Source organism: Haematobia irritans, chromosome 4, assembly GCF_050003625.1.
Source record: "Haematobia irritans isolate KBUSLIRL chromosome 4, ASM5000362v1, whole genome shotgun sequence".
Classification (NCBI taxonomy): domain Eukaryota; kingdom Metazoa; phylum Arthropoda; class Insecta; order Diptera; family Muscidae; genus Haematobia; species Haematobia irritans.
The window spans coordinates 203257921-203271328 of record NC_134400.1 but is presented as its reverse complement, the minus strand read 5'-3'; the positions used below and the strand labels follow the sequence as shown (position 1 = coordinate 203271328).

Sequence of the window (13408 nt, the reverse complement as noted above, 5' to 3'; positions counted from 1 at the left end):
TCTAAATCTGAACCGATTTTTTTCCAAAATCAATAGCGATCGTCTTTGTTCCCCAAAACGACCCTGTGCAAAATTTGAGGACGATCGGACTTAAACTGCGACCTGCACTTTGCGCACAAAAATACATGAACAGACAGACGGACGGATAGATAGACAGACAGACGGCATTGCTAAATCGACTCAGAATTTAATTCTAAGACGATCGGTATACTAAACGATGGGTCTCAGACTTTTCCTTTTTGGCGTTACATACAAATGCACAAACTTATTATACCCTGTACCAGAGTAATGGTGAAGGATATAAAGAGGAAGCACGCTCAAAATAAACCCAGCCAACTGCACTCAAATCGATGATTTGATGGTGTCAAAGGAAAAGAGATATTTTTGTACGAATTTATTTCGGCATAAGCCGGCCGGCTATCATGTAAAACCTTTTTTCGGAAGGTTCAAGTGTGGTTCATTGTTGGGTTTAATGAACTGCCTGAATTTATTCTGATAATTGGTTGATAGTTTTGCTGCAAGTAGAGGATGCTGATGAGGAATGTGGTACTTCCGAAACGTGCGTCCATCCAACCATCTTGCAGTCTATAGGGCTTTGCCCAAATAAATTTGACAAACATTATTTTCCTCTGTTGGTTAAGCTACACTTGTAGTTTAGTCAATGCATGGTTTTAAGCTGAAAACAACAACAATGATTAAAGAACAAAACCAACAATAACAAAATAAAACGAATGAAAAAAAGAGGAAGCACGCTCAAAATAAACCCAGCCAACTGCACTCAAATCGATGATTTGACGGTGGCACAGGAAAATATATATGTTTGTACGAATTTATTTCGGCATAAGCCGGCTATCATGTAAAACCTTTTTTCGGAAGATTCAAGTGTGGATGCTGATGAGGAATGTGTTAATTCCGAAACGTGCGTCCATCCAACCATCTTGCAGTCTATAGGGCTTAGTTCAAAAATAAATTTGACAAACATTCATTTCTTCTCAGAATAAATACAGGCAGTTCACTAAACCCAAAGTGAACCGCACTTGAACCCTCCGAAAAAAGGTTTATAATAGCCGGCTTTTGCCGAAATAAATTCATACAAACATCTCTCATTCTTTTGGCACCATCATATCATCGATTTGAGTGCAGTTGGCTAGGTTTATTTTGAAATAAAATTTTGACAAATTTTCTATAGAAATAACATTTTCTGATTAATAATTTTGTTCGGCTTAAGGTCATAGAAACAATCGATTATTGATTTGTCTTAATATTTATTTCCAATATTTCGGTTTGTCGGTAGTGGTGAAATTCCCGCAATTTGCCTCTATGCATGGCGCTATTTTCACAACAGAATTCGAAACCTTTTCGCACTTTTGCCTGCTTTTTTTTAGAAAAGAACCTAAAAGTGCGAATTTTTCACAAGAAAATAAAACGCCATTAGAATATTCAGTTCATTGTGATACCACAGGAATGAACTTCTTTTTTATCATTGAGTGCTGCCCAATTACATGTTAAGCTCAATGACAAGGGACCTCTGTTTTATAGCCGAGTCCAAACGGCGTTTTACTTTGCTGTGAAATCACTTAGAGAAGATTTTTGAAACACTTAGATATGTTGTTGTTGTAACAGTTTTTAATGTAGTTTCATCCATTTTGTTCTATGCTTGTGTAGTTCAGCTGGTAGCCAGATCAAGGAACTCTGTGACAAGGATGGGGTGTGTCCAGAGTGATCTGGTAGTGAGACGGGTAGGCTTAGCTGGCCAAGCAAAAAGGTGACGAGTGTCATGTGGCCCTTGATTACATATGGGACACACGTCAGCTACGCTGCTATCAATCACTGATAAGTATGAATTGAGGCGGCTGCACTTGCCTGATCTTAGTTGGGCCAAAACTACCCTTGTCTGCCGTGGGAGGTCTCTCTCCTCCGGGCGGCATTCGGACTCCAAGAACAGGATTAACCTTGTAGCTTCTCACCACTTCAGCTACAGTATCTTCATGAATCCTGTTCAGACCTGTCTGGTATGCTGCCTGATCTAGAGGCTCTCTTTTGTAACGCTGGATCTCGGGCTCTAGAAGATGACGATCAACCCTTACATTCCTGGGTGGAAGTTGTCTATCCACAAGATGGTGATTCGTCCGCATAAGACACAATCTCGACGCCGTCAGGAGGCGGTGGAATCGAGGACAGGTAGAGGTTAAACAGTTAAATATGTCACCAGCATTGCTGAGAGGGGATAATACGAATTTAAAATTTACACAAATCAGTTTTTAAACTTTCGACTTTATTAATTTTCATTTTTAAAATAAATGACACTTTTAATCTAATGTCGGTTTCTCGAATTTTAGTCGAATATGGCAAAAGTTTATTAATCCAAACTGAATAATATAAAAATGTTACTTCAACTTTTTGACTATTTTTTGACAAAAACTCGATTAGTCGAAAAGCTATTTTTCGACTTTTGTTTTCCTAGACTGGAAAATACAATTTTTTTAATGAAAAGATATAACAACAGATGTTTTTCTTGGAGATTTTTTCTATGAGTGTAGTAGGTTAGGTTAGGTTAGGTGGCAGCCCGATCTATCAGGCTCACTTAGATACCACATTGATAAACTTCTCTCTTATCACTGAATGCTGCCCGATTTCATGTTAAGCTCAATGACAAGGGACCTCATTTTTATAACCGAGTCCAAACGGCGTTCCACATTGCAGTGAAACCACTTAGAGAAACTTTGAAAACCTCAGAAATGTCACCAGAATTACTGAGGTGGGATAATCCACCGCTGAAAAACTTTTTGGTGTTCGGTCGAAGCAGAAATCGAACCCACGACCTTGTGTATGCAAGGCGGGCATGCTAACCATTGCACCACTGTGGCTCCCATGAGTGTAGTATAATCTGGCTATCGTTTTTTAATAATTGTTTTAAACACCATTGATAAAACTTGGAGACTAGAGAAATCCCTCCAATCTCCAAGATTCAAACCTCATCACCATATTAAAAACAAGGAAGGAAAGTCTAAAGTCTGGCGGTCTACATTTTTAGACTTTAAATTTAAGTCGGCTAATGTCCTGCGGTGGAACACAATGTTAGGAAAAAAATATGGGAAACATTTAAATCTGAACCAATTTGGGGCAACTTCGCAAAAGTGTATTTATGATTTATCGGTCGATAGATATGCATTGGAAATAAAGAAAGATTTGAGTCTCTTTTACAAGTTTTCGACTTAGCAGTGGCGATTTTATAAGGAAAATGTGGGTATTCTAACCACTTTTGCTCAAATCGGAAAAACAAATATATGGAAGCTATATCGAAATCTGAAGCGAGTTGAACCGAATTTGACATGCATACTTTAATTCTACTCCCTGTGCAAAATTTCACGTAAATCGGACTGCAACTTTGACCTCTGCAGTCATATGACGGTAAATCGGGCGAAACTATATCTAAATCTGAACCGATTTCAATAAAATTTAGCACACTTGACTATAGTACTAAGTGTTCTTCTTGGGCAAATTAGTATAAAACTCTGGCTTCTGCGGCCATATAAATCCATATCGGGCGAAAGATATATATGGGAGCTATATCTAAATCTGAACCGATTTCAATCAAACCCTGCACACTTGACTATACGGCCAAGTATTTGTTCAAGCAAATTAAGGTAAAAATCTGGCTTCTGGGCCCATATAAGTGCATATCGGGCGAAAGATATATATGGGAGCTATATCAAAATCTGAACCGATTTCTTCCAAAATCAATAGGGTTCTATTCTGAGCCAAAACACATACTTGTACCAAATTTGAAGTCAATTGGACTAAAACTGCGACCTAAACTTTGATCACAAAAATGTATTCACGGACTCAGGAGCACACCCTGAACATTTTTGCCAAAGACACCCTGTGTCTATCTCGTCTCCTTCTGGGTGCTGCAAACATATGAACTAACTTATAATACCCTGTTCCACAGTGTGGCGCAGGGTATAAAAATTCCATAGAAAGTCAAGTATTTGAAAAAAAAATTAAATTATATTGGTTTTATTCGATTAAAATACTGAGTTTTTAATTACGTTTAGAAATCACTTTAAATTAAAATTAAATTAGTGTAATGTATTTTACTAGACCATTTAACTAAAAAATCCTAAAATTTCGATATACATCGCTCATTGATGTAGACCACATCCAATATAATACTAAATGCTATCTATAATGTCCCTTGTCAACTTGAGGCAGCCACTTTATATAGTAAACATTTCGATTTATGTAATGTAGCCAAATAGGTACAATCATTGGTGTAAATGGGACACAGATCATAAACTAGCTTCGGCATTGGATACGATTGTATACATTGTTCAGAATTTTTATCATATAAAACAAGTAATTTTGGATCTTGCATATAGGCGGCTATTAAAATATTTGAATTTATTTGTATTTGAGTCGATTTTACCATAACCGGATTAGTGGTTAAAGCATAGAAAATAACATCAATCTGTAGAATGGGAACATTATCGGATTTTGATAAATAACCTAATATATGACGAGATCTAGTTTGACTATCCGAGGTACCTGCTTGGACTAGAAGACTGCGATTGCTATTGTTATAACTAATTGATATTAAATTATCCTCAGACATCAAACATGTCATTTGTACTTCAGTTTCATTTAGTTTTTGGTTTTCAAAAAACCACAAAGAGGATTGTTTGCAAATAAGCAATCCTCCACGAGGGAATAATTCACATTCGGGCACTGTTTCTATCTGAACTACTGGAAAATTGTTATTATCTTTCGTTTTACATTCCATCAAACAAGTTCCAGGATTTCGTATGTCATAAACATATAGAGATCCATGATTAGATCCTAAGAAAATCTTATTTTCATTAACTAAAGACGAAATTGCACATGAAGTTATGGGTTCTTTGCCAGGCTTAAAAACTGTTACCGATTGAAAATTGTGTATATCGAAGAGTTTTGATGTTCTCTCCTTACTAGCTACGGCTATAAGATTTTGATTTTCTCCTGGCGATAGACTAATATCGCATACCATTCTTTGCGAGGTATACAAATAATTTGAAGTCTCAAAGGTGGGTGCATTCAGAATTCTTAGACCATAGCCAGGAAAGAATCCTTTTTGTGCTATAATTAGCTTTGAGCGTCGATCATCGTATTTCATAATTCTGCAACTGGCTTTCTTGGCTATGGTAATATTTCTATCTAAAGTTAATTTATGTTTCAAGGATGTTGTGTTATCTTTGCCTTTGGACGAATGCTTGTTATATGTACTGGGTATATCATTTCTCAAGAGAAACTGCTTTAGAGATTCATTAGTAGATTCCAGAGACTGAATTTTTTGCGTCCTCTGAACATACGATGTTCTTAAGGAGTCCAATTCAAATTCTAAAATTTGAGCTTTCATGCGTTCTTGATTCAGCAATTCTCTTACACGTATTTCTTCACTTCGATCCACTGCACTCAGACGTTTTGCGTATATATAGCGAATATGGTGCAGCCGAGCCCTAATTTTGCACTCAGGACAAGAATTGTGACTAGATTTTCCCAAAGTCGCCTCTTTTAGACGTTGACGAAGGCATGATTCCCCAAACAAGTGACCACATTTTAAAGAGCATAGTCTATGTGCACCTGAAATTTTGCAACTTTTCAGGCATATGGAACACGTTAACCCATCGTCATTCTCTTCTGTGTTGGTCATACAAGCTTTTAGGTTCAATCGGGCTTTTTCCTTCCGTGGATTTAGAGAGGCTGTTATATTTTCATTTGGCAAGACGGTACTGATACCTATAGAGAAAAATGTCATTTTTTGAATAATCGAACAGGGGTATATAGCTTACCCGTGCAATTCTGTGACACTCCATGTCCTGATGAGCCATCTGCACTTCTATTTTCGGAAGCTATGGATTCGCTATTGCTGCTATTATCAGAATCCGAGTCACTGGAAGAATCTAATAGAATATGTAGATTATACTCATGAATCGAAAATCAAAAATTAATATACAGGAGTCATACCTGAATCTGTATGGGTCCTGCTGGCACTGGACAATGATTCGGACGATGAAGATGGCCCAAAACTTAAGCCATAATTTTCCTCACTTCCCGAATTGCTGCTGGAATAAGCATCATAAAAGAAAAGCGAATCCATTATCGGTCCAAGAAGGCATTAAAACGGTAAACGTTTTATTTATCAGCCTAGAGTTCTTAAACCACAATGCAGATATTGAAGGATGCGGAAGCAACTATCGCAATGTCTAATAGGAAACTATGGTAGGTGATAAATGCATATACTTTAAACAATTTTGTTTGCGTTATATTTTTAATTCTATTCTATATGCTTCTTCTCCAGAGTCGACGGCAATTGAAGAAGAAGAAGTAAACAAGAATACCCCGCATATCCTCATACAACCCCCTCCCTTTAGACAATCATACGACCAGGGCTGCCAAAAAATGTCAACAAAAATCTCACTTTTTTCCCAAGAAATCGTCATAATCGTCACTTCTATTTTAAAAATAGTCAAAAAATCTGCAATGTAAATAATATTAAAACCAAACTAATTTTTTGGTTAAAAACAAAAGTATTTATTTCATATATAGAACAGAAAATTAACATACGTAACTATGCATTTCAACAACAAAAGCATAATGAATTCAGTTTTGTATAAATATAAAAATAAAAAAAATTTTAATGATTAGATTTAAGTTTTTATTTAAAGATAAAAATAAAGATCTTTAATATTTACGTATATAGGTAGGTACTATGTTCGGTTTCCGAAGCGAAATCCCATACAAAACCAAAAATGCGAAAAACTACCGAAATATTTTTTCATTTGTGGTACTTTGTTTTTTTTCGAGTTGAAAAACTGACATAAAGTGCATAGTCCCTAATTAGGTCGGCTTTAAATCCTTCCATATGTTGAGATTAGTTAGTTTCAAAACATGGCGCCATTTGTAATGTGAATTAAGAAATAATTGATTTATTCAAATGATTTGTGTTAAATTAGAATACAAAAGTGGTTCGCGTTGTTATTTAAAAATGCAATTAGATTGACGAAATAAAAATAACGGAGTGCTATGTGTATATAACATATATAACAGCATCTGGTTCTGTAGACGTTTCTGCCACAGTAGCATCTGCCCTCACATCCCTGACACCCACAATTGCAGCCACTACATCAGCTACAGTGAACAACTCCAACATAGCACCCTCAACACCTGCCACGACCACAGTGGCTGTGACCGCAAATATTGTATTGCAACAACCAAATACAACGGCCGCCCAAGTAGTGAGTGGTCCCATTGGGGTGGCAGCAAATACTACTCCAACATTAGCCACTATTACTAATTCTTCAAATGCAATATCGACTGTTGCTGCCGTTAGTAATACAAATGCAATACTAATGCAATGGTGGTTTCACAATCATCCACAATAGTATCTCCAGCAGCTGGATCGAATGTTGTTGTTCCCACCACTACAATGGCTTTAGCAGGAGCTACCGTGGGACTTAAGCCTGGTCCAGATATTACAATGACATTGAACCGTATAAATACGGCAGAGAATGAAGTTGATGTGGAGGAATGTTTACCAGGTGATGTTGTTAAATTGGATTTTGCTGGCGAAAAAGTGGCTGGGTGAAATTTTACCCCTAAGGAATGTCTTCTAGGAGTTTCCAATCGGCGACCGGTGCCCGTTGGAAACTCCGCCTATTACAACAGTACCATCATCGCTTCAGCCATCAGCAACAATAGCATTCCATCAGCGTCATATTGTAGAGATACAACCAGGCCACCATTTATCATCATCCCCTGCTAATTTAGAATTGACTAATGTTATGCAACATAATGTTTGCACAGAACACGAAGAAGTAGAAGAAGCTAATTGTCATAATACTGCAGATGTAATCGATGAAGATTTCTTTTTTAAAATATGCTTAAAAACGATTTCGTCTTATCTCTGTAAACCCAGTGCTTCTAAATTCAACACCCATTTTTTACAAAGAAATGAATTGTATTTTTTTTTATTATTTTACCGCTTCTCGTAATTGCTCCCTTTTCTATTTGTTAAGCGAGCTCGTTTTTTGTGTGTAAGAGGCGTAAATGAATGAGAACTGAACAAAAGAAATGTTAATGCAATTTTAATTTTTAATGGAAACAACATGAAAGCTAAATATGAGAAATGATAATTAAAAATTTTTAAATATAACAATATTAATGAAAGAAAGCTGATAATCCAGAAAAGAAAACATTGTGTTCTAGGGTCTTTAATTAGTGTATAAATGTACAAATTAATAAAAACTCATAATAAAATTATAATCAAACTTGTCTTATTTTTATATACCGGGGTATAGGTAATTGGGTGGTCTTATACGTTTTATACTTTTTAATATAAAATTAGTAAATTTTTCTGAACAAAGTTATATCCAAAATAAATGTTTATAGTAAATAATTAAATAATTTTTATTTAAATAGCAAAATAATTTTCTTGTATTCATCATTTGTCCAAAATGATTGCGATAGGCTGGAATGAAACGATTTAATTTCATTGTGGCTTTTAAATTTCAGTTAGCGGCATTCTTGCATTTTATCAATTCAAAACACTGGTTGAATTTCATAACGTGACTGAAATAGTTATTGGAACTTATACATTGGGAGAGTATAACATCCTTCAGTAAACCAGCCAATTGCTTCTCAATGTATTAATTTCAGTCAACGAAGAGTCTGGTATAGAACACTAACATCCCTTTGTGACGAAATATAAGTCGGGAACAGTGACTTTGGCTTAGGAACTACCCTTGAACTTGAGTTATGGGCTTAAGTTGGTTGTTCCCCCCGATGTAACAATATTGGCAAATGAAATGGCGTTATTATCCTTTGTGGGAACTGTGGTGGTGACCACTGGAGTTGAAATTGCTAGTGAGGCGGCAACAGCATGTGCATAAGTACACTCTTGTCCACTGTTAATGCAATGCGATTATGTAGATATTGTGGACACCAACGAATTAAGTTTGTTGCTGAACGAATTATGAACCCATTGCTGCGGATGATGTAAAAGATTGCATAACACCGGAATTATATGTTTTTTTGATGTGCGTTACAAATTGACGGTATCCATTTGGAAAAGCTGAAGAAGACAATGTACCACATGTTGTAAAAGCTATTGCAGAATGTGGTAAGACACCAGGAGTAGAGCGGCTGGAGCTTTATTCTTAACAATTATTAGTGTCCAGTGCTGTATGAGATTTTTTAGCAAAACAATCCAAAAACTGGTAGAAAAACACTTTTCAAAACAATTATCATGAATGCGTGTATGTAAACAATCAGCTGCTGCGTATGTATAAGTAAAAATAGTATGACATTTGGCGATGTTGTCAATTAAATTGCAGAGAAATAAACGCGGAATAGCTCCAAAATAGCTGTTTTCTTCGTTCGAAATGTATTGTCAACACTCTCATTTTTCAACGCGAAAGAATGGTTAGTGTGTAAATATAACCATAGCGATAGGCGGTAGGCGAACACTTATTTACGTGTATTTCTTATGGGAAGCCCAAAATCCGCGACGGAATACCGTGACGGCTAGCGGCGTGTCGCTAAATTAAAACTTATTCTAACTCCTTGGCGAAAACTGGTATAGTGTTGCCATCGCTTATCAATTTTTTTAACTCACCACTAGGAATTGCTGTTGCCTGGACACGTGTAGATTATTTTTTCTTGAAATAACTCAACAAATAACAAGCCATTGTATGTTTTTATTCAACTTCATTGTTTAATATTGTCAAAGCATGCTGTATTGACAACAAAAACGCTAGGAAACGTGAAAAAGGGAATTATTCGCCGTCAAGCTTATTGTATTTGCCGTTGCGGCAAAAATGTTTCGCCTACCGCCTATCGCTATGGTTATATTTACACACTTAAGTGAAGTTTTTTTCGTGCCAACAAACATAGTACCCACCTTATAATCGAACAACGATTATATACACACAAAAAATTTTTTCTCTGATTCAATCACCAAATTAATTGATCCAATTAATTTTTTAATTGAAATGTCTTCAATCACGAAAATGATAGTATCAATCACAGTTTTAATTGGGCATAGAAAAAATTCTTGATTAAAAAATTAATTGATTTTTTCAGCAAAATTCAATTAATTGTTTTAATTGATTCAATTAAAAATTTAATTGATGTTGATTGCAAAACGTAATTAATTTATTAATTAAAAAAGGTAACTATTTTTAATTACTTAGTTAGATTGGCTTAGAGTTTTTATTTGGATTAACAAATGATTGTTTGAAATACATTTTTAATTAAAAAAGTAAAAAAAAATCAGCACTTTTTTAATTGAATTAGTCTTCCGAATTTGACTAAAAAGTTAATCAATTAATTTTTTTAATTAAACATTTTAAAAATTTCAATCATTGACTTAATTAACTTAATGTTTCTATCATGATTAAAAAGTTAATTGTATCAATTAATTTATTAATTGAAAAAATTTTCAACTTCAATTAACTTTTTAATTGGAAATATTTTGGTGATATTTTTTTCTGTGTACGTAAATATTAAAGAGTTTTATAATTAAATTTCAAAAAAAATATTATAAAACTCTTATTGATTGACTCTCTACTTAAAGGCCGGCACTCTGTTTGTTGATGCGAAAAAAGTTCCCCTCAATCATTGTTTCGCGTTGAAAAATGATAGTGTTGACAATATATTGTGAAGGAAAAAATAGCCATTTTCGAACTCTTTCGCGTTTATTTCATCGAAATGTATTGACAATATCGCAAAATGTAACGAAATGATTACATATACACACAAAAAATTTTTTTTCTGATTCAATCACCAAATTAATTGATCCAATTAATTTTTTAATTTAAATGTCTTCAATCACGAAAATGATAGTATCAATCACAGTTTTAATTGGGCATAGAAAAATTATTGATTAAAAAATTAATTGATTTTTTTCAGCAAATTTCAATTAATTTTTTAATTGATTCAATTAAAAACCATTTTTAATTACTTTCTGAATTGGCTTAGAGTTTTTATTTGGATTAACAAATGATTGTTTGAAATACATTTTTAATTAAAAATTTAAAACAAATCAGCACTTTTTTTAACTGAATTAGTCTTCCGAATTAGATTAAAAAGTTAATTGTATCAAATAATTTTTTAATTACAAATTGTAAAATTTTCAATCATTGACTTAATTAACTTAATGTTTCTATCATGATTAAAAAGTTAATTGTATCAATTAATTTATTAATTGAAAAAATTTTCAACTTCAATTAACTTTTTAACTGGAAATATTTTGGTGATATTTTTTTCTGTATACATAGGCAACTACCCAACAAACACAAGGATGAGCATTTTTCATAGGTAACGCCTTATCAATTTGATAGTGAATCCCATATTCAACATTAATTTCAATGGCCTTTTAAATTGCTTGCCTTCAACAAATTTTCCAATAGGTTTGAAACATTAAAATGAAATTTAGTTTGAAAAGTTGTTGCTAATATGTTGAGAAATTGTTGCTAACGTGTTGAATTCTACTGTTGAGAGTAATGTCTGTTTTTTGTTGAGAACGCGATTTTCTCAACAATTTCTCAAATTGAAATTTAAGGTAATTCTTTGAAAAAAAAAATTGAAATAAATAAATATCACCAAAATTTTTCCAATTAAAAAGTTAACTGAAGTTGAAAATTTTTTCAATTAATAAATTAATTGATACAATAAACTTTTTAATAATGATAGAAACATTAAGTTAATTAAGTCAATGATTGAAAATGTTAAAATTTTTAATTAAAAAATTAATTGATACAATTAACTTTTTAATCAAATTCGGAAGACTAATTCAGTTAAAAAATGTGCTGATTTTTTTTTTAATTTTTAATTAAAAATGTATTTCAAACAATCATTTGTTAATCCAAATAAAAACCCTAAGCCAATTCAGAAAGTAATTAAAAATAGTTACCTTTTCTAATTAATAAATTAATTGAGTTTTGCAATCAACATCAATTAAATTTTTAATTGAATCAATTAAAAAATTAATTGAAATTTGCTGAAAAAAATCAATTAATTTTTTAATCAAGAATTTTTTCTATGCCCAATTAAAACTGTGATTGATACTATCATTTTCGTGATTGAAGACATTTCAATTAAAAAATTAATTGGATCAATTAATTTTGTGATTGAATCAGAAAAAAATTTTTTTGTGTGTAGTGGCTCGATTTACACACACACGCATACATAATAATTAAATTGAAATAGAAGAAGCAGAAGTTAATTTACAAATAACTTTGGATTTAAAAAATCTAATTTTACAATGCTGCATTTTATTTTTTGGAACGTAGCAATTAATTCTTGTGATTCCATTCATTGCTACCCCGGTACTATACATGTTGGTTGAAGTGCTAATGCTTGTTTTGCCACATCAATTGCTGTGCATCCTTTTGTTAACATTTTGTTTTGTGTTTATTATCCCGATGCCCAGTTGAAACGATTGTAAAATATTGTTACGTTTTTATATTTAGGCGTTTTTAATTACCGGACAATTAAAACACAGTTCTTTTAAATAACGACAATCTACAATTTATTTACTATGACTTCACACTTTACAATTCGTTCACACTGAAGTTATTCGTTTGACGCTTTAATTAAGACTGACTCGTTAGCAGCATGTGAGCGCTTTTATATATGACGGTGTGGCAATACGAGAACATTCTGGTAGCACTACAATATTCTGGCAACGCCATAACATTCTTAGACAAGGCTAGAAGACTTGCGTGAACCTGCGTGAAGATAGCGACGTCGCTAACTTTCGATAACAGGGTTATCGAAAAAATAACAGGGTGACACAGAGACGACAAAAACTGAATTAATATAAGACGGACAGACAGAATATTTAATGAAATTTATGTATTTCCGTGCTTAAAAACAACGATTTATACACAGAATATGATAGAGAACACCTTTACCTACAATTTGGTGTGCCACATGTGCCTGTTCAATGTTATTTAGCTTGGTTATTATTGGGTACTGGTGGTCAGGACACTATTTCCCACGTGGAGTCCAGGAATGGACTTCGTACACAAAAGTGACAACGGATATTGATAGAGGGCATCAATACCTACAATTTGGTATACCACATGTATCTGGGAAACGCCGAGTGTAGAACAAAATTTTCCAGAAACTGTTGGACGCACTGGTGGTCAGGACAGTATTTCCAGCGCTGAGGCCAGGAATGAACTTCGTACACAAAAGTGACAACGGATATTGATAGAGGGCATCAATACCTACAATTTGGTATACCACATGTATTTGGGAAACGCCGAGTGTAGAACAAAATTTTCCAGAAACTGTTGGACGCACTGGTGGTCAGGACAGTATTTCCAGCGCTGAGGCCAGGAATGGACTTCGTACACAAAAGTGA

General features: G+C 33.9%; 1 protein-coding gene across 1 annotated transcript; it reads right to left on the bottom strand.

Annotated features, from left to right (window-relative positions):
• Positions 1 to 3991: 3991 nt before the first annotated feature.
• On the bottom strand, positions 3992 to 6359 carry LOC142236722 (E3 ubiquitin-protein ligase RFWD3-like). The gene is made up of 3 exons (XM_075307971.1): positions 6004 to 6359; positions 5829 to 5939; positions 3992 to 5775 (listed from the first exon to the last, which is right to left on the bottom strand). Exons 1-3 carry the CDS (start codon positions 6134 to 6136, stop codon positions 4202 to 4204), a joined length of 1818 nt encoding a protein of 605 aa, XP_075164086.1. The 5' UTR covers positions 6137 to 6359; the 3' UTR covers positions 3992 to 4201.
• Between the last annotated feature and the right edge of the window lie 7049 nt (positions 6360 to 13408).